Source organism: Durio zibethinus, chromosome 27 (assembly GCF_047325235.1).
Source record: "Durio zibethinus cultivar Kanyao isolate XHJ-2024 chromosome 27, ASM4732523v1, whole genome shotgun sequence".
Taxonomy (NCBI): Eukaryota; Viridiplantae; Streptophyta; class Magnoliopsida; order Malvales; family Malvaceae; genus Durio; species Durio zibethinus.
Window position 1 is genome coordinate 17,108,445 of NC_143188.1, and position 27,200 is coordinate 17,135,644.

General features: G+C 31.9%; 2 protein-coding genes across 3 annotated transcripts; both read right to left on the reverse strand.

Annotated features, from left to right (window-relative positions):
* Nucleotides 1–1,053: 1,053 nt before the first annotated feature.
* On the reverse strand, nucleotides 1,054–11,208 carry LOC111279929 (glutathione reductase, chloroplastic-like). Its single transcript, XM_022867000.2, has 17 exons — nucleotides 11,096–11,208; nucleotides 10,835–11,014; nucleotides 10,191–10,255; nucleotides 10,026–10,095; nucleotides 9,275–9,346; nucleotides 8,978–9,181; nucleotides 8,127–8,200; nucleotides 7,954–8,037; nucleotides 5,446–5,533; nucleotides 5,266–5,347; nucleotides 4,395–4,468; nucleotides 3,712–3,819; nucleotides 3,499–3,563; nucleotides 3,070–3,183; nucleotides 2,240–2,339; nucleotides 2,000–2,053; nucleotides 1,054–1,438 (listed from the first exon to the last, which is right to left on the reverse strand). Exons 2-17 carry the CDS (start codon nucleotides 10,973–10,975, stop codon nucleotides 1,343–1,345), a joined length of 1,491 nt encoding a protein of 496 aa, XP_022722735.2. The 5' UTR covers nucleotides 10,976–11,014; nucleotides 11,096–11,208; the 3' UTR covers nucleotides 1,054–1,342.
* Nucleotides 11,209–13,103: 1,895 nt separating this feature from the next.
* On the reverse strand, nucleotides 13,104–23,097 carry LOC111279931 (uncharacterized). Of its 2 annotated transcripts, XM_022867001.2 has the most exons (18): nucleotides 22,592–23,097; nucleotides 21,681–21,791; nucleotides 21,503–21,559; nucleotides 21,271–21,347; nucleotides 21,088–21,187; nucleotides 20,523–20,596; nucleotides 19,567–19,667; nucleotides 19,380–19,483; nucleotides 19,165–19,218; nucleotides 19,013–19,068; nucleotides 18,892–18,930; nucleotides 17,403–17,544; nucleotides 16,977–17,161; nucleotides 16,498–16,565; nucleotides 16,238–16,310; nucleotides 15,613–15,674; nucleotides 14,181–15,444; nucleotides 13,104–13,604 (listed from the first exon to the last, which is right to left on the reverse strand). In XM_022867001.2, exons 1-18 carry the CDS (start codon nucleotides 22,670–22,672, stop codon nucleotides 13,343–13,345), a joined length of 2,910 nt encoding a protein of 969 aa, XP_022722736.2. In that variant the 5' UTR covers nucleotides 22,673–23,097; the 3' UTR covers nucleotides 13,104–13,342. The 2 variants fall into 2 exon arrangements, with proteins under 2 accessions (XP_022722736.2, XP_022722738.2); XM_022867003.2 differs by lacking the exon at nucleotides 18,892–18,930.
* Between the last annotated feature and the right edge of the window lie 4,103 nt (nucleotides 23,098–27,200).

The window sequence follows — 27,200 nt, forward strand, 5'->3', positions numbered from 1 at the left end:
TTTATAATGAATATACTGCAATTGTGCAACATAGCTCAAACATGACCATTTTCAAAGTTGACAACTGCTTTTGATTGCATATTATAGCTTTCAGTGCCCTACTTTTCACAGTTTTCCTTCCGGAATTAACTACTCTTACTCGACATTTCTTTACTGTAGAATGTGATGGAACAGGTGAACCAAATGTTGAACGATTTTGCTTGTTCTTTATATGATATAATTAAGAGATCTAAATCCAAATCCTCTCCCCCCCCCCCCCCCCCCCAAAAAAAAGTCGTATCTAGCCATATTGATGATTTGAGTAGTTTTTGTGATGCCTTTTAGGAATGGATGGACGGGGCGGCCAACTATCCATACTGTGACGGCCTTAGGTATACAATTTGTGATGTATGCCAAGCAAAGGCAGCGTTTTAGGTATTGTAACATTCATTAAACAAACTAATATTGCATGGAAAAAAACTAGCAATATTACATGGCAATCTAATTCATATGCTTTCGTGTTTTAAATCATGTTATCGTATTTTAAATTATCATGTCTAATTGACCCCTAATAAATTTGGGGGCAATGCAGTGGGGAGCTCTTCCAATTGCACTGCTATATGCTCCCAAATAGTTATGAGTTACAATCCATTTGGTCTTCCAAGTTGGTTAATCCATCTTTATGGAAAGCAAGATCCAAACTCAAAAATACTGAAAGCAATGGCTGTCTCGTGTTGCACTTCACATTTAAGACAGACTATAAAGAAGGGGCTAAAAGCCACTTCAAACTTGGTAATTATAGTTTCCTAACACCAATTTCCTACAGTGTTCTGTCTAATAGTCTACCAACTAGTTTAGCAAAAATGCACCTTAAAATGCAACAGCTGCGTGCCACGTGGATTGCTGCTAGAGTGTTGAACTATTAATTCTAGTGATTATAGGATTCAAATCCTGACAAACTTCAAGTACGAAAAAAAAGCACCTCGTAACAAATTCAAGTTAAAATGGCAGCTACTGCATATAAGCAAAGAGAAGGCCTATGAGAAGGACACCAGCAGATACTAAAAAGGGGGCTTATCGAAAATAATTTTGCATTACTCCAGAAATCAAAGATACCAATCCAAATTCAGTAATGCGGTAAACTGACCACTTAATGTAAAAATACACTGCAAGCGCCACAATTTGAATTACTATGACAAAAAATACTGTTAAAAGATGGAATAGCCTTTTATTGGGAATAAAGTTAAACCAAAATATAACCCTTAGAAATCCTCTATACCTTTTTCCTGTGAAATATCTGACCATGAGAATGTTGCTTCTATCTGCACATTATCAGGTTTGAAATTTCCTTCATATATGTCTGCTACAGATTTGTCTTTGGTTTTCCACCAGCAGTAATACGCCGTGAAACAGACCGCATGGTCACAAACTCCTCCGCAGCAGAAGGATGTATGCCAACCTGTAGGAAAGAGTTCAAAAGACTTGCACGGTAAGATGATATGCTGACATATTACAACAAAGAGTCGAAGGAATTCTAAAAAAGGGACGAGTGGAAAGCCAAGGGCAGATAATGCTTGAAGAAAGAAAAATCTAAAGCCATCTCCTCCGTGAATATACAAACTACTCAGAAAGAAACAGTTTAAAAGAAGCCTATAATTATGTTATCACTTTGATTTTATACTATTAGTCTCCTACAACCCAAATAGCTATAACCATATATGCCTATCCACCTCCAAACATCCGTTCGGCAAAATAATAATGATAATGAGAAGGATGTCAAAGCTTTGCTCGTACAAACACATAGTTGACGGTATATGGGTTCAAGCATTTGTAAATTATTGCCACTAGATAAAATGGAAATAACTGGAGCTAAAGAAACACCTTTAACAAGCCTCCCTCCTCAATCAGTTTATATGCCACAACAAAATTTGGTTAAGAATACCAAATTCAGCTCAACGTTAAATCAATTTGACAAAGAATAGTATTGGAGAAGAGTCATCTAGTGACAAGTTCAACTTACCGTGCTGTCGAATTGTGCCTTAGTTGCTCCACACTTTAAAGCAACGGCAATGCCCTAAAATGGAAAACGAAAATTAGAACATCAGAGTTATGACTACAGTGTAGTTCACTCTATTCCTAAAAGCAGCTTATTGCAAGACAAAACGATGCATAAGGCCATCAGGCCTACAACATGCATTATAGTTTTACACTGACACATGGAGATAGGTATGTACATCAAAAGAACCAACAAATAAAGTACCTGCATAATTTCAGGTGCATCTGGCCCACACATAGATGCCCCAAGTACTTTATCAGTCTCCGCATCAACAACTAACTTCATTACTGTCTTTTCTTGCCGTCTAGAAGCAGAACATGAGAAATTTATGAATTGCAAAGAAAGAAAAATATTAGCGGGATATAAAAGAATTGTGCATGTGGTTGCTGGTCGAATGAACAAGGTAGTGGAAATATTGACATCTAGAATATTGGAACATATTACATGCTTTATTGACATTATATTAGATAAAAATAGAGGATTTTGAAAAGCATATTAGCTGTCAATGAGGCCACTTACTGAAGAAGTAAACTGAAAAACCCCAACCAAGCACATCCCAAATCAATAACAGAACCAAAAAAAAAAAAATGTTTAGGTCTTGTGAAAATATTAACCCTTCCAGTCATCATCTTCATGCCCTAAACCCTAACAGGCTACATTGATATCATGAAACCACAACAATAACTATCTACATAGAATGCAAAATCGCTTACCACAACCACATTGCACAGGCTCTTCAATTTACCCTAAACTATCCATGTTGGACAGCTTAAATTTTTGTGGGTATGTAGCTTTGATCCTTGAAATAACAAAAAAAAAAAAAAAAAAAAAAACTTGCAGAAAAACGTGATGTCTCTAAGTCCAAAACCAAATCCAGAGTCCACATAACCTAGCCCCAAAAGTGAAAGATGGAAATAAAGACATGTGATATGACTCAATTGATGGTCTCTTTCAGAAAAAGGAAGGGACAGGGACAAAGACAGCTGCATGATTTTATTTTATTTTTCTGTAATAATCCCAAATCATCATCATACCCAGATATAGTATTCTTCATTGGATTGAAGGTTGATGTGAAAACCAGAACATCACCATTTGCTTGCTTAATTGCCTGCTCTTCACTGAGACCAACAACGGAAAGTGGTGGTATGCTGCAAAAAAAGTGAATGAGCATAGCAATTAATTTACTAAAAAGAAAGAGGAATGTATAACAATGAATTAGATACTAGGCAGATCCAAAGATAAAATATGTACCTATGTCCAAGATAAAAACAAAAAAAAAAAAATTGTACAATCCTCTAAGAATGGATAAAAAACCTAATAACTACAAGAATTCTAAACCCCATAGTTCCCAGAAGAAAGAGATTTAAACATTATTTTTCATGACTGCATCATATTTTAATTTAAATTATTACATACACACACCACCCACCACCAGAGGCATGTTGTAAGAGAGAAATCATTACCTAAACACAGCACAAGGTACACTGTTATAGTCCGGTTTGCTAGATTCCCCACCAAAAACGGTTTTCTGCAAGCATTTTTTGAAAACAAAGAGAAAAGAAAAGGGAAAGATAAAACATTAAGTTTAATATGCTGCCATATGAGACAGGTGAAGCAGAAAGAAAAAGCCACGTTTGGTACACGAAAAATAAAAGGGCTTTGGACAAAACACTTACAGCAAAGCAAGTTCCCTCCATTAAGGCCACTGGAGTCAGGTTCATTCGATTTGTAACATCACCAACAGCCCATATACTGGGAATATTAGTACGTGAGTACTCATCCACCTGAAAGATGAAGATGGTAGACCTCAGTGCTGAAATAAAAACTCATCTAGGTTATGCAACTTTTGTTTTCAGACAATGTGGGAGACCACACACAAAGCAATTAAAATAATTAAGTCAACTAAATATCTAACAAACCCTTCAAAATAAAAATTGGAATACTAAAGTCATCTTCATATAGATCAAAGATATGGCCTAAACGAAGTGCACAAACAAAGGAAATACACCACAGACAACGTCACTTAAAGAAGGCCGTTTTAGCTTTACATAATATAATCCCCAAAAATAGACATGGTTCTTTCCACTGGCTTGCCTTCTTAAACATTTACAAGAAATAAGATTGCACATCCTATCTGGCAACAGTCAAAATCATTTGCCCAAAAGAAACAGGAAACTAGAAAAGTAACAGAACATCAGAACACATGCTGTTAGTAAGATCAATCATAATGAAATCATAGCCATGCAAATTGACATTATCCATAGGCAATCCAGAGAGAAGATGCCAACTTATTACCAGAAAATAATTTAGTAATGTTTGATGATAAGAAACAAGAATAAAAGACAACAGAAAAAGTAACCTTCACAGCTCCTGTTTTATCAAGTTCAACACCTACAGCTTCCAAATTCAACCTCTTTGAGTTTGGTGCCCTACCTGTAACAAACAAAAGAAAAACATCACCACACGCTCACAAACTGATGACAAAATTAAAATAACTGTAAAAAAAGGAGAATGTTCTCCATGATATATCAGGCCATCAGTACACCAAGTTTGTAAAAATATATCAAAGTTTGAATGCAGAAGATTTTCAGATATCAGAAAACATTAAATAATATTAACCAAGGCTTACAAGAGCATGACTAAGCACTTATACAAAATTGCACCAATTAGTAGCAAGTCATTCAAAATTCACTAAATTCTAAAAGAAGTAGAGCAGTAGAGTAAGGTTCAAGGTATCAATGGTAACTTTTCAAATCCAACAAAGAGTAATAATTAAAACAAGCATGCCGAGTTCTATATTTTGTAGCATCTAATGGATAATAAAATATTGCTATTGCATGTAAGTTTCAACATCCAGATCAAGGAACAGTTGAATGACCACAAAATAAGCATTCATCATTGAGAATACGTACATATGAGAGAAAGGGAGAGAGAGAGAGCTAAATGGCAATTTTGTGACAAACTGAATAAATAAAGCAAGCAGGAAGACTTTCAGTCTGTAAATGATGGTAAGCAGCAATGGCATTAGAATGTACCCATGGATGTCAAACCACTAACCAGTGCAACTGCTATTCCCATTCATCCAAGAAAAAGAAAAAGCAAGCCTTTCAGACATCAAAATGGAATTCCACAAAATATGGAGAGAGAAATAAAATAGAATAAACTGAATAGCAAGGATATGGATGTGGGAAAAAGATTATGCTTGGAATCTCGAAAAGGATTGCAATTACCTGTGGCAAAGAGAACAACATCTGCTATCAACTCATCACCATGATCTGTAATAACTTTTATGCCATTATCTGTTTTAATTAACTGAATTCAAAGATATTAGAACATAAATTAGTAGAAAGTAACAAATATTGATGGAAAACAAAAGAAATGCAAACAGAATAAAATTGGCAATTGAGTACCTCTTTCAAATTTGTCTGTGGGTGCAAATTAATTCCTCTTCCTTCCAGATTTCTTGCAACCACTGTCCTCATTTCATCATCAAACCCTCTGCAACATAGATGCATAAATTTAGTCAATCCCAATCCTGGTTACATTCCTCTGTTTTAGAAGTAAAGCCTATCTCATCCTTTTGATAACAGCCAGGTAATCTTCTTATGAACATCATTAAATCTTTTTAAAAAATTACCAAATACCAATAATAGATTGGGATAATGTAAATTTCCAAATGAAACACCAGCACAAACATCAGAAGTACACATTAAGTCTTGAAGCAAAAAATTTCTTAACACTTCATGAGAACACATCTAAAACAATTAGCGTCGCCATAGGAATTATAACAAACATTATAAAATTAGCTTAGATCAGATATGGGAATTCTTATGAAATACTAGAAAAATCTGGTGTAGACACCGAATTTTGTCTAGTACATTTTAGCATGGTTAACCCAGGCCCATTTGAAGCCCGTAAAATGGCCCCTTAAAGGGCCCATAAAATGCATCGAAATTTTGGGCCTAATAAACAAAGAAAAATGAGACCCATATGGTTAATGTCAAATTCTTTCACATGGGATTTATATGGATGATACCTTTTCACATGGATGTATGAAAAATAAAAAATAAATGAAACAAGTAAATCTTAAAATCAACTCTAATCAAATTGCACAAAACTTAGTCAAAATGAATAGAAGCGATGTCAATTCTCAAAATTCAAAACCGAATTGAAATCATGTGGTTTAAAATTAAATTTGGGGATTTTTAAAACAATAAAATTTTTATTGCACCCCAGGAAGTGCAAAATTACCAATATACTTAAAGGGATATTTTCATAATTTGACCTTCCCGAGCTCGAAATTTAGTGAAATTTTTCAGATCTTAATTTCATAATATTTCATAATTTTTGGTGCATTTGAAATCACAGCAGTATCCTGAAAAGTATGAAATTATCAAAATACCCTTATAGAGATATTTTCGTAATTTGATCTTTTCGAGCTCGGAATTTTGTGAAACTTTTCAAATCTTAATTTCATAATATTTTATGATTTTTGATACATTTAAAATCACAGCAGTACCTCAAAAAGTATTAAATTACCAAAATACCCTTATAAGAGTATTTTCATAATTTGACTTTTTGGGCATGGATTTTCACGAAACTTTCCAAATCTAAATTTTACAATATTTCATAATTTTTGGTGTTTTAAAATCCAAAAAACGAGCAAGGAAACATTGATTTATAAGAAGATGGCCTAAATATCAAAAACTTTGTACTATGTGTAAAATGATACTTTTCATAGGTTTAGAAGCTAAAAATCCAACTTTTACAGTGAATAATGTGAACCATTGGATTTTCTTTGAATTTTGATCTAATGGTTTAAGCTTGTTCCTTGGAAGAAAAGAAAGGAAGAAACTTTGGCCCTTGGATGCTGCTTGATCCAAGGGCCTATATTCACCAACAAGCAAAGTCAATTTTTTTTTCACAAAGAAAGGTCTGCCGAAAAAAGGAACTCTCCAGAAAAAAAAGGGAGGCTTCTAGTGGAGCAAGAAAAAAAAGGGAGGAAGGGGAAAAGCTAAAAAAAAAAAAAAAGAAAGAGCAAGAGAAAGGATAAGAGAAAATCTAGAGGTAGCAAACAAAAAAAAAAAGGGCTGGAAGCTAGCAAGAAAAAAAGGGAGCAAAAGCTTGAAAAAAAAAAAAAGAAGTTTTAGAAAGCCAAAAAAGAGTTTTGAATAGCAAGCCTTAAACAATTAGAGGGGTGTCGAAAAAACCAAAGACAAAAAAAAAAAAGAAAAAAACAAAAGAAAGAGTTTTTGAGAGTAACCATAAACCATAAAAAGTAAAAGTTGCTACCTATGAAGGATGAACATAGGAAAGGTAACCTTTTTACTCAAGCATCCTAGTTGTTTCCATGTATGTGATGCATATTATGTCTTCCTTACAAGCTTTAAGAGAAAAGTTTAAAATTTAAATTTTCATCTTTTCTAGCTTGTTGTTCACGTGATGCCTCTTGCAGAAGCCTCAAAGCTTCAATCTTTCCATTTTTTTGGTCCTTCTTCTGCATGTGGTCACCATTATGTCAATGCATCCTTCATTGGGTCCCATACTACTTGAATCTATCATTTTCCATTTTTTTTTAATTTATTTCTTTCTTGCATAATGTGTGATCATTAGTCTAAGATTGTTGCAAGACAACATATAGGTGCATAAGGCCATGACGTGACAACCATATCCTTGGCCTCCTTTGGCTTGATGGTATAAGGCAATGACATGGGGACCATACTCAAAATTTATCTTTTTAATAAATTTTAATTAGTTTTAAAATTTTATTAAGAAGGTAAGTTTCAATAGGTGGCCAATCACACCTAACTAAAAAATATTGGTGGCAACTCCATCTTTTGTTATTCAAATTCATCTAGTGGTCCCCAAAACCGTTACGACATCTGGCAGTAATGAATAAAATTAGACTGAATAATAACCTCAAAGGAAGTTCCTTTCTGAAAAAGAGATCTATGGTAGCACCCAACCCTCGCCATATTGATGCAAACTCAACAGCAATGTACCTGGACAACAAGAGTACATATCATCTAAAGGCATTAGCAAACTAAGCAGATGAAGATAACAAACAAGCGAATCAGGAGATTTGTCATACCCTCCTCCAAGTACAACAGCATGCTTAGGTAAGTCATCCAAACTCAATGCTTCATCAGAAGTTACGCCCAACTCCTAAACCATCAAAAAGAGGGAGAATTAAGAAACAAGAAATGAGAATGTTAACAGTGATATCTTACTAAAAACATATCAAATCTAGAGTGCAATTTGTCCACAAAACAAGTTTGGTCATATTTCTGGCACTAGTAACAAGACTGAACAATTAAGAGCATGAAGCATCCACTAGAGAAACTAAAAGGTTAGCCCATAATTTGTAGGAAAATTATGTACAATATGATTCCCTTTAACTATAGAAAGATTGTGAAAACAAGAAACTAAAGTTCATAAATAACTCTGAAAAAAAAATGTTTATTTTCACTTAAAAAGAACATCTCACAATACGTATAATGAAGCAAACCTGCAGGCTTGCGACTACAGCCTGGCTGCAATCTACATAAATAAAATTGGTGGTTTTGATTAAAAAAAAAAAGATCCTCGATAATTAGGTCCACATGCACGCTCCAGTATTCTAAATCATAATATCTGTCAACCTACCACTGTCCACTCCATATGTTTGAATATTGCTTCTATGGCATATATTGCTATCAAAGTAACACCAAATGTAATTGGGGTCCAGGTAAAGTTATAGCTTAAAAGTTAAAAGCAATTAAAATAAATTTTCAATCATGAATCACATGTATGACAGTTATAAAAGGTTTGCTTATACAAATACTTGGTGCAAAAAATGAGATGCTAATTTCGTCAAAATATAGCTACAAAGTATTATAGAGTACCCAATTCATCGTGTTGAATCAGCTTTTGACCATTCTAGAAGGAAATCAGTGTATATACCTGCCCAGGAATGGGAGGACGCTGTGCCCTGCTTCCAGTTGCAATCAGTATATGCTTTGCTGAATAGGACAATTTAGTGCCATCTAGTTGTGTCACCTCAACTTCATTCAGACCTACAACCTTTCCCTCCCCTTCAAACAATTTAACACCAGCATTTGACAATAACCGCTTGTAAATTCCATTTAATCTGAGTATTTCATCAGTCTACAAGATCAAAAGGTAAAAAGAAAATAAATAACAAATAAAAAAGAAGACAAAATATATAAAAATTTGGAATAGAAAGATACTACAAAGTACCTTTTTATGTAGAAGCTTCTTCCAATTGAAATCAAGTTTCTCATTCACCTCCCATCCATAATTTCGGGCATCCTAGAAAGGGAAAACCATACATTTAGCAAACCCTGAAACTAATTGGCTAACTAGAAACCTCAGATAATTTCACGCCAAAATACAACAGAACACATGTTTAAAAAAGAATCTAACAGGAAAGAGGGGGGGGGGGGGGGGGAGATTAACTAAACACTAAATGCAAAATATTAAAGACAGTGTAGCAGCATTTTCGTGATTAATACAACACTTTATCATGAAAACTGCTTGCTACTCTGTTACTCATGTCTTTATTTATTTTAAACAAAAAGAAAAATAGAGCAATAACAGGACGGAGAATGGAATTCTCGTGAGGCTCATGCAACAATGGATATTATGCCCTATTGGAGAGGTCATAGCCTGAAAGAAATCTAGTTTGCATTCAAAATAGAGCGAAATTCGAAGGTACAAGAGAATTCTGATGACTTTGGAGGGACAGCAGCCAAAAAGCTTAATGTGCTCCAACCATCATATAAGAAGTTACTAAACAGATTATTGAATAGACTGTTTCTATAGAAAGATCCTTACATTCTTGAATCTTGTACAATTAATAAGCATATCTCTTGATGTGCAAAGATAGTAGTCATAAAGAAATCTCTCATATAACAAAAATTTCCATAAAATTATGATTCAGTTATAGATTTGGCATAGAATATGATTCTGATAGGGATCACAGTCTCACCTCAATTTCACCTCCAAATGCGGCTCCATAGACCAAAATCTTTTTGGGAACACAACCACGAATAACACACCTATGAATCAAAACGTGAGACAGCATTATAAGCAAACATAGCAGCATAAAGAAACGTGGCAAAATCATTTTTAAGTTATAAAAGTGATAACTTACGTCCCACCAACGCCTCCAATGACTTCTGAGCTGATTGGATGAAATGGGAGCTCACAAATCCCAACCTTCAAACGTAAAATTTGATTTAATTAACAGATAGATATATAAAAGCTGAATTTTTAAGCTACAAAAATGAATATTTTGAGAACTTCAAGAAAATACAGTTGAACAAATCTCAAAAATTTTATTTCCACTATCAAAATATATGGAATAACTATCTGGATTACTATCCCTAATGAAAAAGGTGTCATCAGAAATGAAATTCCGAATGTCTTTGACGCCAACTAAATGATCAACCTGGCTGTAATAACTAGAGCTGTCACTACAACCATGAATGTTTTTATCCGTATCATTTCTACCCTGGTCTTCGTTTACACTAGTATTTTCAATAGGACCAAGGCTATCCATTGATTTATGACTAACAATCCATCACACCAGAAACAGAAAATGCACAAATAGTTTAGTGATCAAAATCAAAGGAATGAACAAAAATAGATATCAAAATAACCAAAAAAAAAAAAAAACAACAAATTAACCAAAGTACAATAAAAATAAGATTTCTCCAGCTAAGAATTTAACCAAGAGCTATTTTTTTCAAATTAATTGGATTTGCTTAAATTAAAAGAGCATGGAAATCGGAGTACCTTAGCTCCATAGTTAGCGGAGAACCTGGCAGCGCGAACGCCACCGCTTCCGGCACCGATAACAAACAAGTCGAAATCATAATGAGCCTGCTCTTGATTCGTTTGGTTCAATTCTCCATCAACTAACATCTTCCTCGCCATGATTGCTCGCTTGAAATTAAATTTTGAAAAACTGAAACACTGAATCCACCAATAAAACAACACAAAAATCAATAAGCATCAGCCTCTGTTTGGCTTCCAAGAAATATCACAACGTAATACCTGAGCAAGTGAAGGTAGAGATTGGGGAAGACAAAGCAATGATCCTGCCTTTGACTTTTTATGAAAGGAAAAGAGAGAAAAAGAAATGAAAGAAAAACAAAGAATTTGGGTTTGGGTTTGGGGTTTGAGTTTGAAGAAAAAAATAGTCGGCCTTTTCACATTGGGAGTGTCATTGCTACCGTCAGCATGATCAAAATACGGTTTTAATTAAATTAGTCGATCAAATTAATTTTATTTAATTAATTACTCGATTATTCAATTCATTTTGGTTAATTGTTAAAGGTGATTTTATAAAAAAATTTATTTTTATTGAATTAATAAAATTAATTAAAATTTTAATTGAAATATTATAAATTCTATATATAAAATTATTTATTTTATTTAAAATTATTAAATTTTTTAACATAACATTTTGATATTTAAATATTTTATTAAAAATTTATTTAATTTATTTTAAATATAAAAATTAAAAATTTAATTTAATATATTTTATTATTTGATTAATTAAAAAATTAATCAAATTAATTTTAATTAATTAATTTTTTAAATTAAAATATTTGATTTTATAAATGAAAATAAAATAATATAATTTGATTAATTTAATTTAAAATTAATCGATAATTGATTTTCCCTTTTTATTATAAAAGAAAATAATTAACCAAAATCACACTAATATCAACTGCTTGAATGTTAGTATTAATTTAATATTACTCAGGAAAACTTCTAAAGAGAATTGCGTATTGAAATTTGGCACTGAATAATTCAGAACAAAGAGAATCAATCCTTTGCCTTTTGTTTTCCTTTTATGATAGAAGAATTGACTTCTTGATTAAGAAATCTATTGGCAGCAGCCGTTCAAAATTAGCCTCTTCCCTTTATAAAAATTTGTGGAGCAAAGCTATCCTTACGCTAATCAGTTTGTTAAACCTTAGCATCAACACTTTGCGTTTCTCTTGGAAATTTTATATAAACAACAATCTTTGTTAACTTCGGAAAGAGAAAATGTGAAGAATATAATAAAATAATTTATTTATTCATTTATCTTATATTTATTTTTTTAATTTTAAATCTGAATAAAAAAGTCTCATAAACCAAAGATAGGACATAATTTTATTTTGTGTTGAATCGATCTAACAATAAATATTTCATGAGAGTGTTAATTTTTTAATTTTAATGATTAAAATTTAAATTTTGGTAGTTTAAAAAATAATAATGTATTTTTTTTTGGAATTTTTTCGTTTATATATAGTAAATGTCATTAATTTAGATAAAATGTAAATAAGATTTGTTAAGCAATGTTATTTTTAGATTCTTCAATGAATTTGGCAAATGAGTTACTTACAAAACACTTAAAACTGTCTCCGATGGACAAGTTTACCACGTAAATTTATTCAGTCAACGAGTTTGAACACGAATTGAAGATGTACTTAACCCATTTTTCTATCAAAATTCATTTTAGCGCTTGTGTTGGCTCAATGGCACCAGAACACCGGCACTGAACATCCTTTCGATGTTGTGGCCGAAAAAAAATAAAAGAACATCCTTTTGAGTTTTGCAGCGCTGACTGGTAAATTGCAAAAGGTGATTTAGATCAAATTTAAATTTAATTTAATTATTATTGAATCAACTTGAATAATTTAATTTATTAAATAAGTTAAATTAAAACATTTTAATTTCGGACTTAAATAGTTTAAAATTTAATTAAATTTTTGTTCTTTTAATTAAAAATACTATTTTATTTTTATATATATCATATATAACAATTTAAGCTTGAACTAAAATTCGAATATATAATCAAACTCATTTTTATTAAATGAGTTTAATTGAATAAACTCAAATAATTTATTTTTTTTTTCAATCGAAATTAAAAATTAAAATTTCATTAAATTCGAATCAAATTTCAAGTAACAAATTTTAAGTCGAATTTAAGCTTAAACTTTTTTTTATATGATTTGATTGCACCCTAACCCTCACCGAGGGTCGAATAACATCCAAATGCAAGCCCAAATCAATGGAAAAATGGCATTTTCTTAATAAGAAAATCTGCTAGAAAGTCCTAGTAATCAGAATGACTCTATATTCGTATGATAGCCACATTTTTGCAGACAGAAAGAGCTTCCACTAAGCCTGCCCCAGCTTCAAATTCTACTGAAAAGGGTTCAAGGAAGCAAATAACTTAAAACAGTTTCTTTACATATGTGAATATGATGACCAAAACATTTTTCTTTACATACATGAATCTGATGATCAGCATGTACATTGCAAGGCAGAATTTCCAAAGCACTTTGATTTCTTTGCAATTTTTCTAACCCGTGTTTCGGTGAGAGACAACGAAAATGTTGCTGGAGAAATTAGGATTCGATCCATCATATTTATTTTAGGAGCCTCAAGAATTGCTTTAGGTATAGACAGTGCCCATTGCATACCCCATATTGCAAGAGGCCTCATATATAAAAGAGATCGGAAATGCCCATCAATTGTCCATGCTTCTGGAGTCTGGAACCAGTACCTGTTTACAAAAGAAAATAGGATATAAATAGTTATTCCCAAAGGACAAAAAACAAAGGAAGATGACTTCAAATCCATTATAATGAGACAATTCTCAGTGAAGGTACGTAGATCCTCATGTAGCTCCTCATATTTCGAGACAGTTTAGGACTCCAGGTATCGGTTTCACTAGGATTACTGAAACCAGATTTAACTTCCACAAGGGTAAAAGATTTTTTAACACATGCAATATCAACATTCTTTTGATAGAATATCATTCTAATCATTGTTCAACCCTGATCAACAGTGAATCTTAAAACTTTTCCTATCATCAGGGATTCAGATATCCTGGTTCAGCTATCCGTCAAGTATTGGTCACTTGAAAAGTACATTTTTTTATCATTAAAAAGTTTTTCCAACAAAAACTTCAGCATTGTTCCCCGCATGACACAAGATGTATCGTTGAACTTTGAAACACACTAATGGTCAAGGAAATTGATTTTCAGCATTCTTTTGCATAAATATTACCATTTTTTGCATCTAAAACATTGTGTGGGAAAAAAAAAAAGATAAATTAAAAATCATATTCAACACTTACCCAAAGCCCTCTTCTGACCAGCCTGCAACAAAAATACCTTCAGCTGTAGTGAATGCCTCTTCTTCCATTCCAGCAAGAATCATATTAGCCGCCACAGAATAGGTAACGCCTGTCCAAATTTCACGTGACTGCATGCAAGTATCATCCACCTTACCATTGGGATGCATCCCATTTACAGCACCCATCGTTCCTCCTTCAACTTTCATCACATTGAAATCATATATTTTCCGAAGAGCACTTCTTGTTTTGAACTCATCAAAAAGTGGAGCCAAGCCTGAAGAAGCTGTGTACCATTGCCCTGCCAGTTGGTCAGCTTGTATCGACTTACTGTTACTACTTGACCCACTGTCATAGTTGAAATAAGAACCATTCCACAGTTTCTCTTCAAATGCTAATTTTGCACTAAAAAATTTGCTTTTGCATGTTTCAGCAAAGAACTTATCACCTAGCTGCTGGGCCATTGCAGCAGCAGCTTGGAGTGCGGCAAGCCATAAACAACCACAGTAAGCACTTACACCATGAACAGTCCAAGTATCATATGTTTGATCTGGAAATCCATCATTTTCAATGAGGCCGTCATCGTCTCTATCAAATTGTTCCATGTATTCCATTGCAGTGCGTACAGCAGGCCAAACATCAACACCAAATGCCATATCCCCTGTGGCAGCAAAATCTCTGTAAACTTGAAGTACAAACTTGGGATTCAGATCCTTCCATTTGCTTGTATCATGTATGTTATATGCATTCATTTCATTCCAAGGATCATGAGTCCCTAGATCATGAGGAACAGCTCCTCTAACCTTGCGAATTCCGAAATTACCCTCTGCTAGAAACTTTACTTTCCTTCCATCCTCGGATAAAACAGCTTTAGCAAAGTCACGTTGAATATTGAGTTCAATTTTGGGAAAAAGATCAAGGAGGGCAAAAGATGCATAGAAGTGTACATCATAAGTGCACCACATCATATATTCGACTCCTTCCAAGTACAGAAACCTACCAACATCATCATTGCCATCTAGTTGATCCCTCAATTTCAAGTGATGTGGGAAGTGATTGCTGCTTCCTTTATTCTGAGGAATAGTAGAATCACCATTCCGTTTTAACCCAACACCAGTAGAACCATTACAACCACTGGTACTAGTATGTTCAAACACAGTACTATGCCTGCAGTTCAGTTCAGCTTCGGTTACTTTTACATCTACGCTTTCTACTTTAATTGGTGGATCTTGATCACTTTTCACATTTGAAGATGGCAATGAAGAATCTGCAAAATGATTAAATAAGTCAATCCAGCTTTACGGACCAAGATGTTATGAGTTGTTGCTGATATACAAGATACTATAAGTTAATGATGCAGACTGTACAACAAGATACAGATATTAATTTAAGCTAAACCAAGAGATGCAAAAGAAAGGGCACTTAGTATGAGAACCTATCCAAACTGTTCCACCAGCGACCAAAAAGTAGAGCTCATTAAACAATGTGAATTTATACCTGAACATACAAGATGAAGATTAGATAATTACCATGACATATGAAGAAATATCAAATGACAATATCAGACCAAAAATACACTACAATAATGCTGTGCTCTCTGAGACAGATGTCTGCAGCACAATGGTCGTGCTGCTTGGAAGGTATTAAACAAATTGCCTAAAGCACAGTTCGCCCCTACAAAGAGTCAAACATTCATGGTCTTCAATGTCCCACCTCCCCCTGCTTTCCTCACTCACTTTCTTTCTAGTTTCTAGTGAAGAAGGAAAGAGAAAAATGTTCTTATACATACATTTTCATGTCTCTATTTTAGAATCAGCAAGGCATTGAGGAATTATATAAGCAATTTAGAAAAAGTATTACATACGTTACATGCACCCTTCTCCTTAACCTTACATACCAGTTTCTATATAAGCAAGGGGAAGGTTTTGCTACATGCTAAGACTATCCTCTACAGACATCAAAACAATAAATTAAAAATAAAAGGGGGGGGGGGGGGGGGATGTAGAACGAAATGAAAGATAAGGTCAATCAGAAAAATAAAAGGTGGCATTGGATGTTACCATTCTGGCAGCCTTTCATCATTGAGGATGGGACTTTGCCATTTCTCAATCTCTTCTTCCCACCGCTTGTAATCTATGACCAATAAAAATGCATAGGTCTTAGGAACCAATATAAAGTTAATAGAAATTTAGGACCACTTAAATGAAGAAGTTCTAAAACAAAAGGCAAAACCATATTGGAAAGCATGATTCCATATAAACAATGACTTGAAAAAGAAAATACTGCAAGAAATGCAAAGATATTCAAACCAGATCCATACTTGTCAGTGCATCATGAACCAAGTTCAGAGCTGCTCTTTCAGATGTGCCATAGAATTTTGTGTATCTCCTGTAAGAAAAGGAAAAAGCCTAAGAGATGACGACCAAAATGTGACCACTGTCACTTAAAGATGCCACTGAGTACATGTAAAGAAAACCACAACCAACATTGCTAGATTTAAAAACATCGGATGACCACTAGATCTGCAACATATTAGCTATCTTTCCTAGGACAAAATATGTAAACCACCAGAAAAAGAGATTACAGTTTCAGCAATCTGGCCACAAAAGGAAAAATTAATAAGGACAGCTTCCATGGTAGAGACTAATAACTGGTGTTTCCCACACAGTAAAGTTTGGAATTCTTGTGGGCTTAGCAACATTAAAGAGACAATACCACAAACATCCAATCCAAGGTCTGTAGTAAACACAGCAAACTAAATGCTTGAAGGAGAAGGGAAAAGGAGCATTGTAAATATACCTATGGTATGAGCTCCCTTTTAAAAATTTTATTTTTGGACAAGACCAAGCAAGAGCAAATGCAATGGTGCACTTTCCATGGGGTTCCACCCAGGCAGAGGCAGAAACAGCAGCACAAAGTGTCTCTCCAGGAGTTGAAGGCATGCTTGGTCCACAATTGAAATTTTCATGATCAAATTGTCCATCCTTCAGATAGAAAAACAACAATTTAACTCTCAATGGGTCAGGCAAATGTGTAGCATAGCCATAATTGATGCCAAACTTTGAAAGAATGCTGTGGCACTATTTGGAATTCATCAAGCAAGATTTATGCTTTTGAAATTGAAGATAAGCATCCAAGGTCAATGAGTTCCGTAACTAAAATTGAAGGTAGGAAGAATGATGTAATAAAAAGGAAGTCAAACAGCCTTTTACACGAAATCATTACCTGCATCATTTTACCCCACATCTTCCTTGCTGTTACAAAAGTTCCTTCAGTAAGACCAAAACAGGGTAGAACTGTTACATTGACATTCTGGGTTTCAGATGCAGCTACAGCAAAAGTAACAGGAGGTTTCCCCTTAGCAGTCCTGTGAAATGGCCACAATTCTTAGAAACGTTTGAAAACTAGTCATTATGTTAGCAATATATAAAAATATTTTATGCACATAAATTATGCATCAAAGCAAAACACAAACAGGATAGCAGGAAGACAATTTATGGGAGCAAAGAGAATAAATAATATCAATGCCAACACTGAAGAAAATGTCCAGGAAACTGACGGACTGGAGGAAAATTTCAATGCTAATTCAGAAAAAAGAAGATAAATTTAAAGAAAAGAACACGAAAGAGAGGAAAAACATAACAATAAAGGCTAAAGCAAGCTAAAATAATTTTTTTAATATTCTAAGGTCCTCTGAAATTCAAGCTCTCAGGGAGTGCTGTTGTGAGAAGGCAAACAAAACGTTTCAGAAGATACATTAAGCACATTCACAAAATTCTTAAGAACAAAATTCTTAAGAAATAATCTAGTTGTCCTAATTAAGAACATTCACAAAAATTCTTAAGAAATAATCTAGTTGTCCTATAAAATAAAGACAAGCTAAATATATGGTACCAATGCTTTGAAATTTTGGTTGTTATAGAAAAGACTCCATACTTCTTTCAGGCATCTAAAAGGCCTTAAAACCTATATGCAAAACAGGTGTGTCATGAGGCATGGTAAATTAAATTTTTTGCGCCTTTTCACATCTGGAAAAATCAGGCATACTAGTGATTTCTCACCAACACTTTAGAAATGCAACAATCACGCACGCCCCTCATGACTTCCCATCACCATTTCCTAGAAATGCAATTGTGTCCCCAATTTTTAACAGAAAAGAAAAATAATTTTTCTTAATATTGTATCTCAAACTCAATACCATCTGCAAACTGAGGGTTTGTGCAGGTGAGCCACAGGACAAAGTGGATTGAGTCGGTTCTTAGTACTTTTCATTTTGGAGAAAATGTTATAGCCTCCTGATATTGTAACAACCTTTGCTAGCAACACAAGTATGTTCACATAACCAAAAAAATGCATGGCCCAGATTTAATTTGTATTTTTAATAGATGATTATATAAGGAAATTGTCTTTTTATCTTTAAGATTTTCGTTTCTTCCCAATATCAATTATCATCAACTTTCTTTTAACTTCAAATAATAGCTACAAGTATAATTTAGAGGTTTATTTAAGAGTCTGACGTTGTCTTTTCCTCTTTTTCCATTTATTTTTTCCCTTTATTTGTCAGTTTGTGTGTTATTAAAGGCGTTAAGGCTTGGATGAAGCCAGCAAGGTGATTATTACGTTATGTTCGCTTTCACCTCTTATAACAGTGAAATGACTATGAGAAATCTGCAAAGCAACCATCATATATAGCTACTAAGGTTTGATGACTTGCTTGTGATGAAGAAGTACACCAGAAACTCCATCTTTGCCTCTATCAAATAAAAGAAAAGAAAGTTAAGACATTTTCCAAAGTGCATAGTTTAAATAGAAAGAAGTACACAAAAGATACTCACATGAATGGTTCGTTCACATGATCTCCTGATATGTGTGAAATTCCACCAATTGAATTCTGCAGAAACAAAAAATAATTACTGAACATCCCAGCACCTGTCTTATTATTGATTGAGTAAAATTAAACAAGTTTGGACATAGTAAATTAACTTACTGCCCAAGTGAAGAGTACACTGACTTTTGCCCTTTCTTTTCCAGTATTCACCAACTGCAATAGAACAAGTAACAGCCTTGTAAGAAATAAAACAAAGTGACCATAAAATAGTGTTGGAAATAATCAATTACATGTCAATTCTAAATCAGCACATAAGACCAAAAAGGGTTGTTACAAGTCAGTAAGTTCTGATGTTAGATGCTTAGTAAACATACTGTGTACACAAAAACAGCTGCCGGAAGACTGCTATCCCTATAATTATGTGGTATGAATGGTGATATCTGTCGACAGGACACTTTTAGGTCAGGATCTGGTTCACCTGAAAAAGTAAAGAGACTCTTTCAAAACATGATTCAAGGAAAAATGAACAGATTTATATAACAAAGAAAGTCTGAATAATACCATCATATATTGTCCATGCTCTAGGAAACAAAGCATGGTATGTAGAATGCTGGCCACTCAGATTCCAATCCCATGATGAAATACCCTCATCATTAGCTTTCCTGTGAAAGCATGCAACTGACATTAGGTTTACAATCTTCACTAACTCCAATAATAAATTTCATACCAAACTTCAAAAAGATAATGAAAGACAGATCAATCTTTCTTCTTCAAATCCAGGCGCTTTCTAACATTTCACAGAAAAGAAGACACTTTCGATACACAAAATACACCTGCATGAAGGACACACCCTATTCAACAATGAATTCAACCACCCCACCCCCTTCTTTCCCCATTTTCCCCAAAAAGTGTATCACTGTGCACTCAGTCCCAACTCAACAAAAAAATTGTTGTCACCTCTGTAGCAGTTAGCACTTCCTCACCAAATAATTTTAGAAAGGAATAGAATATTCAGAGATCAAAGTACTAGGCCTGATATATAAATATGTAAATAAATAAGTAGCAAGCCAAAAGCAATTTTGCAGTCAACAATTGACCAAATGATGTAAGTTTTAATGTTATAAACAAAATGCAAGAACTATGACACAGAAATCAAACCAGATTTTATTTACTCTGCCAAGTTTTTAATAGAATTTTCCTTGGTACTCAAATTTCATAATTATCAAAACCTGCAGCTCTGGCTTCTCATTTGGATATTAACGGCTAAATGGAAGACCTACATGCACAACATCTTGTTAACTTGGCAAGCCACAGATATATGTGATGCAACTGTCAAAAGTTTGATGTCAAATTCATAGTTACAGTTGTTGCATAACACTTGAGGTTAACCTCATATATTAACGAGTCGAAGAAAAGCTTGTAAATATCTTTTTATTTTAGCACGCTAAAGAACATAATAAACAAACATCAAATTTCTTTTAGAATGATTGTTTATTGCTTCCGGGTTTTATTCTTACCCTAATCCTTCATGCTGTCCTGGAGCCAAAACTGAAGAATACTTCTTATTCCCACCATCACGAGATATAAATATCTACAGTATCAGAAAATAAATCAAACCATCATTAAAAAGAAAATTCTGGTTTAACATTTCCTAACATCTAATGTGTTCTGTTTTATCCCTCATCTTGGGGGGGAAGTCTCTTTATTTGTTTCAGCAAATAAGTTGGAAAAACTACAGCCATAATCTACTAATAAGATAATATTGAATAATTCAATGGTGCACAGCAACCATACTGGTTGATGCTAGATTTAAAAAGAAAAAAAAAAACCATCATATAAAATTCAAATATTGCCTTGAAAACTCTTTTAATGAAAATTTGTCAATTCGTCCTATGGAAACACAAATTCAAGTTCAAAACATATATCATGTGCCCCAAAGACAGTCCTAAAACCATATGTTGACCAGTCTTATTTTGTATACATACTTTTGGTTTTAGATCATTCTCTTGAAATAAATCAATTAAAACCTAATACTAAGATTAGATCATGAGCAAGTAAATAAGTTGAAGAGCAGAGCTTTACAGAAAATTGATTAGCCATTACAGGTGAAGAGGCACAAGTTCCAGGAACAATTTGCCATTGCCTGAACTCGCCTCTGAAACCCCTGGATATACTGCCACTCCTGCAACATGATTTGCCACCATCAGATACATAAAATATTCCAGCGTTAAGAGCTGAACCAAGTATCTAAGCCACATTAAATACCCCATTCCTCCCAGTGGAACTCCTTGAGATGCAGATGGCTTACAACTTTCTCGGGTGAAGGGGTCAATAGGTGCTTTCTGCACATAATCATGCAACAACATCAAAAAAATACTCAGAAAACATCTTCAACATGCTGTCGTGCCATCAAGGAAAATAATAATCTATTTCCAAAAAATAAAAAATAGAAAAAAAAAATCAAATGATAGCAAACTAAATTAAACAAGACAATTACCCTTCCATGAGCAGCCTCTTCCCTGATATAGGACCACAGACGTATACCTAATCGCACCTAAGATTTCAAATTCCAAGATCAATTAGAAGAGGTAACCAGGATAAGATATCATGCACTCTTGCTATAAGTAGATAATTTCAGTATCTTGAATTAGTCAAACTGGGTTCTTATCACTTACCATCTTTATTGCTTCCTTAAATGTAATACTGAATTCTTTAAGAATATTAGCATGGCTGTTTAATTTCCTTCTCCAAGCTTGTTTTGGTGGGGCAGCACTATCAAAATCAAACTATAGAGGAGTACCAAACCAACAAAATCAGTATAGAAGAAAGCTTAACGTTAATATGAAACAAAATCTACAACTATCATGTCAAATAAAATAGTTGTCAGATAGAACCAATGTGCCGTTTAAGACCGAAACTTAAACCAAAATGTCACTCTTATTCCTCTTACTCGGTAATATGCAATACAGATGGGATAATTGCTCGATTTAGGACTATCAAATATGAAATAATATCAGGAAGAACTAACCCTAACTTAAAACTGTTATGACATAGGTATCAAGTTCAACACTTTTTTTTTCTATTGCTTTTCAAAAATTACAGGATTTTGACCAGACACCGGCTGAGAAAATCAACTAATCATATCTAAGACATGAATAATATCAGGCCAGTCAACCTTCAAATCCTCCTGAACTTTTTCTGAATTCTGATGAGTCGCAAGCTTGCAATCAAGCTTTCATTAATGGCTAATACAAAGAAAAAGCCAAATTTTCTAATACTTAAGTAAACATATTAGCTAAATGTTTCCTAAAGCACGTCTTGTATCCTATCTACCAAATCACTATGATTAAATTAAATAACAGGCACCAAAAAAAAAAGAAAAACTTTCAATTTTTCTATAAATAGATTTCGAATCTTATTACTTCAAGGATAAAACTAAATCCGTGGAAAAACAGCCTTGATCCTCTAACTTTTACACTACAACTATGTTTTTCCTCGGCTTTTACATATTCTTTCAGGAACCAAATAGAATCAAATCAAGTCCAAGATCAACAAAGTTATCTTTCCGTGAATATCAAAAGCTTACCAACTGTAAAGTATTACGGCTGATATATTCCTCAGGCGGCCATGAACTCTTTCTACAATGAAATATGTTTCCGGTAACCATTTCGACTAATCAAAATTAAATCGTTTTCCTTTTTCTTTTCTTTTTCTTTCTTCTTAGCTATAAATCTCCCAAACTCATGCGATCACCAAAAAAGTTCAAAAAAAAAGAGCAAACTTGTAAGGAACCGCCTCTGTTCTCGGAAGATCTTATAAAAAGAACTGGAAAAGAAAACGAAACGCTAAATCAGAGAATCGCGGGTCGGGGACTTAAGATTTTCATGAAGAAAAAGCGAGCAGCCTAAAGCAACCGTGGCGTTTTTTATTGGATGCAAAGAAAATGATAAGAGAAAAACAAGGAGAGAATGAAGCGTTGATAGCTGGAGCCGTGGGCCTGTCGCGTGGTGGAACAGCCGTTTGGAGCCTCGTCAGAGTGTTCTGAGATGGCTGCTCGCCCCTCCACGATTGCCAGGTGGGTGCCAATGTCACGTTAACTCCCGAAGCCTTCACTTTTTTATATTGATTTATTTTTTATTTTCTTTCTTTTTTTTAGTGAAAAGAAAATAAAAAGTGTTGCGTAGACTGCTGATTCGGTGGGTGGGACCGCGGTCGCTTTGTGTTTTTGTTTTGGATTAATACGTAATTTAACCTTTAAATTATACCATTTTTTATTATCTAATATTTATAAAAAAAAATTCGATACTTCAATTTTTATTTTATCATGTCATTTTACACAAATATTAACGCCATTAATAATATATTAAAATAATAAAAACTAATTAATAAAATAATTACATGATTTATTTTTATTGATTAATATTTAATACATTATATATCAAATTCTGAAAAATTATATAATTTAATTATAAATTTTTATTTAACTTTTTTAAATAAAATAAGGACAGAAAATTTTTTAATGAATTAATTTAATTTTGGGTTATTTATTTATTTTTGTTGGCGGTGCGGATTCGGGAATGGGGAGTGCATCATGACGCAGCGAGAAAATTAGAAAATGGATGCGGTTGTCGGATCAAATGCAGTCGGTAGATATTTTGGTTTTTCACTTCCAACCTTTCTATCATAGAAATAACTAGATACACTTGGATTGACTTGTTCTTATTTTAGTAATAAATTAAAGAAAAATAATAGTAATAATGTTAGATGGCGTTTGCATTTGATTTGGGTTTTTTATTATATATATTATTATAAAATTTTAATTTTAATTTTAATTTCTTTTTTAATCGATTTAATTCAAATTAAATTTTATTAATTTATCATTTAAAAATTTATTTGCATAGATGATAATATTAGTTTTAATAAAATTAAAAATAATAATAATAATAATTACCATAATTTCAATTAAAAAAATTTTACAAAAAATATTATGTTGAATTAATCTTATTTAGGGATCACATCGAATCAGGATTATGGTTGGTAGCCAAACTTGGAACCGACGAGTTTCGACCCGATCCGATCCCATATGATCAATTTTTTTGTTTTTTAAAATCGAATTTTGGGTCGGATATTATTAAAGAAAAATCGAAGTCGGGTTAGGTCGAGTTTGTTTAAAACTCAATCCGACCCGATATTATATAAAAAATTATTTTTTAATTTTTAATTTATATATTTTTATATATTTATATTTAAAAAATAATATTTTATATTTTAAAAAATAATATTTTATTAATTTCAGAGTCAGTTCGATACGATTTATTCAATGTCAGGTTCGGATCAAATTCGAATTTTGTAGTTATAAATCGGGTCTGATTCAAGGGGAACAAAAACTTACCTTGACCCAACCCGTTGTTATCCTTAATCAAGATAGAATAAGTTTGGTTTTTGCTCGTATCGAATCCAATTCAACTTTATACCTATAATATCTAAATTTGATCTGATTTTTTTTTTATATACATGAATTCGATTTGATCTAAAATTATATAAAATTATATTCGATTCGATTCAATTCAAAATTAATAAAATATTATTTTTAATATAAATATAAAATTAAATAAAATATATAATTAAAAAAATTTTTATATGTATCAAATTAAATCGAGATAAATTTATCTAAAATCTGATTTCGATCTAATCTGATTTTATTTTTTAACCATTCGACCTAACTTGATATAAAATTTGATTTAAAAAAATTTGATACTAAAAAATCAAATCACATCAAAATCCATCAAATAAAAGTTAAATTATCATTCTTAATTTTATTAAAATTAATATTTAAATTTAATTAATAATGTAAATTCAAACTATCTCGTACTAAAAAATGGGATAAAATCCACATCTCCGTCAATATGTCCCACTGCAACAGTGCCAGCCATTCCACTTGGGCTCTTCAACGGGACGCCGATCAAACGAGAAACGTCAAGAGAAAGATGGCGTGGGACCAGAAACAGACTCACTTCCAACGACAATTTTGTAAGCACTGCATAACAAACAAACCTTTGAAACTTAATTTAAACCGTCTTTGGACTCACTTGGAGTCTTAGTTTCAGTTACATCAAATTCGAATTATTTTATTTTTGAGTCATTATTAATTGATGTGGTAATCAGGTAAAATTATATTAAGTTGAAATTAGATCTAAGTTCAAGTTAAAATAAAATTAATAATTTTAATTTTAATATTAAATTTGAGTTTTTATGAGTTTTAATTCAATCAATTTTGGATTTGAATGATTTTGAGTAAATTTAATAATTCGTACGTATATATCATATTTATTTTATATTAAATATAAAATTATAATTTGTATGTAAATATTAAATACAAAAATAATTTTAATTTTTATTAAATCAGTATATTTTTTTATTAAAATTTTAAACAATATAATTTTTTATTTTTTATTTTTTTCTATATCATATTACTATATCACATAAAAACCAATAATTTCCTTTTCATTTCCTCCCAATATGACTCACCAAATATTCTTGGATATTAATCATATGCCAGTAAGTGAAAGTATGGCCTCACCATCTTATTTTTATTTTATCTAATCATATTATAATTTAATAATAAATAATTATTTTTAGTATTCTAACAAAAATAATTTATTGTTTTTAAAAAATTAAAAAATATATATTATTTTTTGTTAAAATACTGAAAAGTCTTTGAATTATATTTTTAAATAAATTTTTATATTTTTATTATATCTAAATAAATTTTTATATTTTAATTTATATTAAATAATTTTTTATTTCAAACGAAAAATCGATTTATATTAAAATTTTATTTATAGACAAATTACAAATTAAAAATTTATTCGAATACAAATTAAAATTTAAAATTTTATTTTTGTATAATAAAAATATAAAACTTATCTAAATAAAGTAATAAAAGTTAAATTTTTTTATTATTTTAACTATATTTTTTTAATATTCAAAACATGTAAGCTCTATTCTTTTTAATTTTTGCAAATGAATGAAATGTTTTTTTTTTTTTTTTGAGAATTTTGATTTTTCTTTGTAACAAAGAAAATGAATAGGAATAATTATAAGGATATCCTTTTGCCAATGGCTGTCACTCGCTTGCATGGAATAAATTTGCCTTACAGATCATGATTTTTCTGCCACTGTTTTTCGTCACATGAACAAATAGATTAGGGACAATAATTGTCTTAAATTATTGATTATTGTAGTTATTCTTTAAAGCTCTTTGTTTTAAGATTAAATTTGATAATTCGTATTATCATATCGTGTGAAATATTATATTCATATCGTATTTTATATAAAAATTATATATTATAATTTTTGTTGATACGAAAATATAAAATATAAATTTTTTTATTTTATTAAATATATTTATGATTTTTTTTTAATTTTAAATCGTATTATTTTTATATCTTTTATTAATATTATTTTTATATCGTATCGTGTTTCAAATTATCAAACCTACTTAAGACTTTTCCTTTTACATTTTCTGTTGTCATAATATTATTTTTTCCACAAGCTATAATTCCACTATATATAAAAAATTACAAAATTAAAATTAATCCAAGACAAGATACGGGGGAAGTGGAAGTCTCATGGAAATCATCTATTCAAGATTGGAAATGTCAACAAAAGCCACCAATATACTTCAAATTCAAGATCATTTGCATTTAAATTCATCTTTGGTTGGTATAAAGAGTATTTCTTTAAATAAATAAAAAGAATAATAAAAATTGGAAAGGGAAGAAAATTCTTTTAAAAAATCCAAAGATTATTTTCTAGAAAGCTAAGAATAGTTTGGTCTTTCCATCAAAGAGAGTAAGGCAAAGAAACTTTTTCAATGGATCGATGGGACTCCACTCAACGAGAACAATTGTTGGCATCAACGAAAATGGGAAGAATGTGGAGTACAAATTTTTTAGTAAAAATTCTGAATAAAAGAATCCATCTTTTATATATATATATATATAATTCTAAAAGAATCAAATTACAATTGACTATGACATATAGATGACTCTTGGTCACAATTCTAAATTTCCATGTGTTAAGACATGGGAATTGGAATTCGATTCTCTTGATATTTTTAATTTTTTTTAATTTAAATTTAATAATTTAAAATACAATTCAATAATACAATATAAATATAATAAAAAAAATTT

Bases quoted from the DNA above. Each gene is read 5' to 3' on its own strand.
- LOC111279929 (XM_022867000.2), bottom strand. From the start codon at position 10,975: ATGGCGAGGAAGATGTTAGTTGATGGAGAATTGAACCAAACGAATCAA. The intron at 10,096-10,190 runs GTAAGTTATCAC...TTTGATTCATAG, and splicing joins ATTGGAGGCGTTGGTGGGAC to GTGTGTTATTCGTGGTTGTG. The intron at 5,348-5,445 runs GTACTCAATTGC...CTTTGAATTCAG, and splicing joins CACAGACAAATTTGAAAGAG to TTAATTAAAACAGATAATGG.
- LOC111279931 (XM_022867001.2), bottom strand. From the start codon at position 22,672: ATGGTTACCGGAAACATATTTCATTGTAGAAAGAGTTCATGGCCGCCT. The intron at 21,560-21,680 runs GTAAGTGATAAG...TTGAAATCTTAG, and splicing joins TTAAGGAAGCAATAAAGATG to GTGCGATTAGGTATACGTCT. The intron at 19,069-19,164 runs GTAAGTTAATTT...TTGTTTCTGCAG, and splicing joins GTGTACTCTTCACTTGGGCA to AATTCAATTGGTGGAATTTC.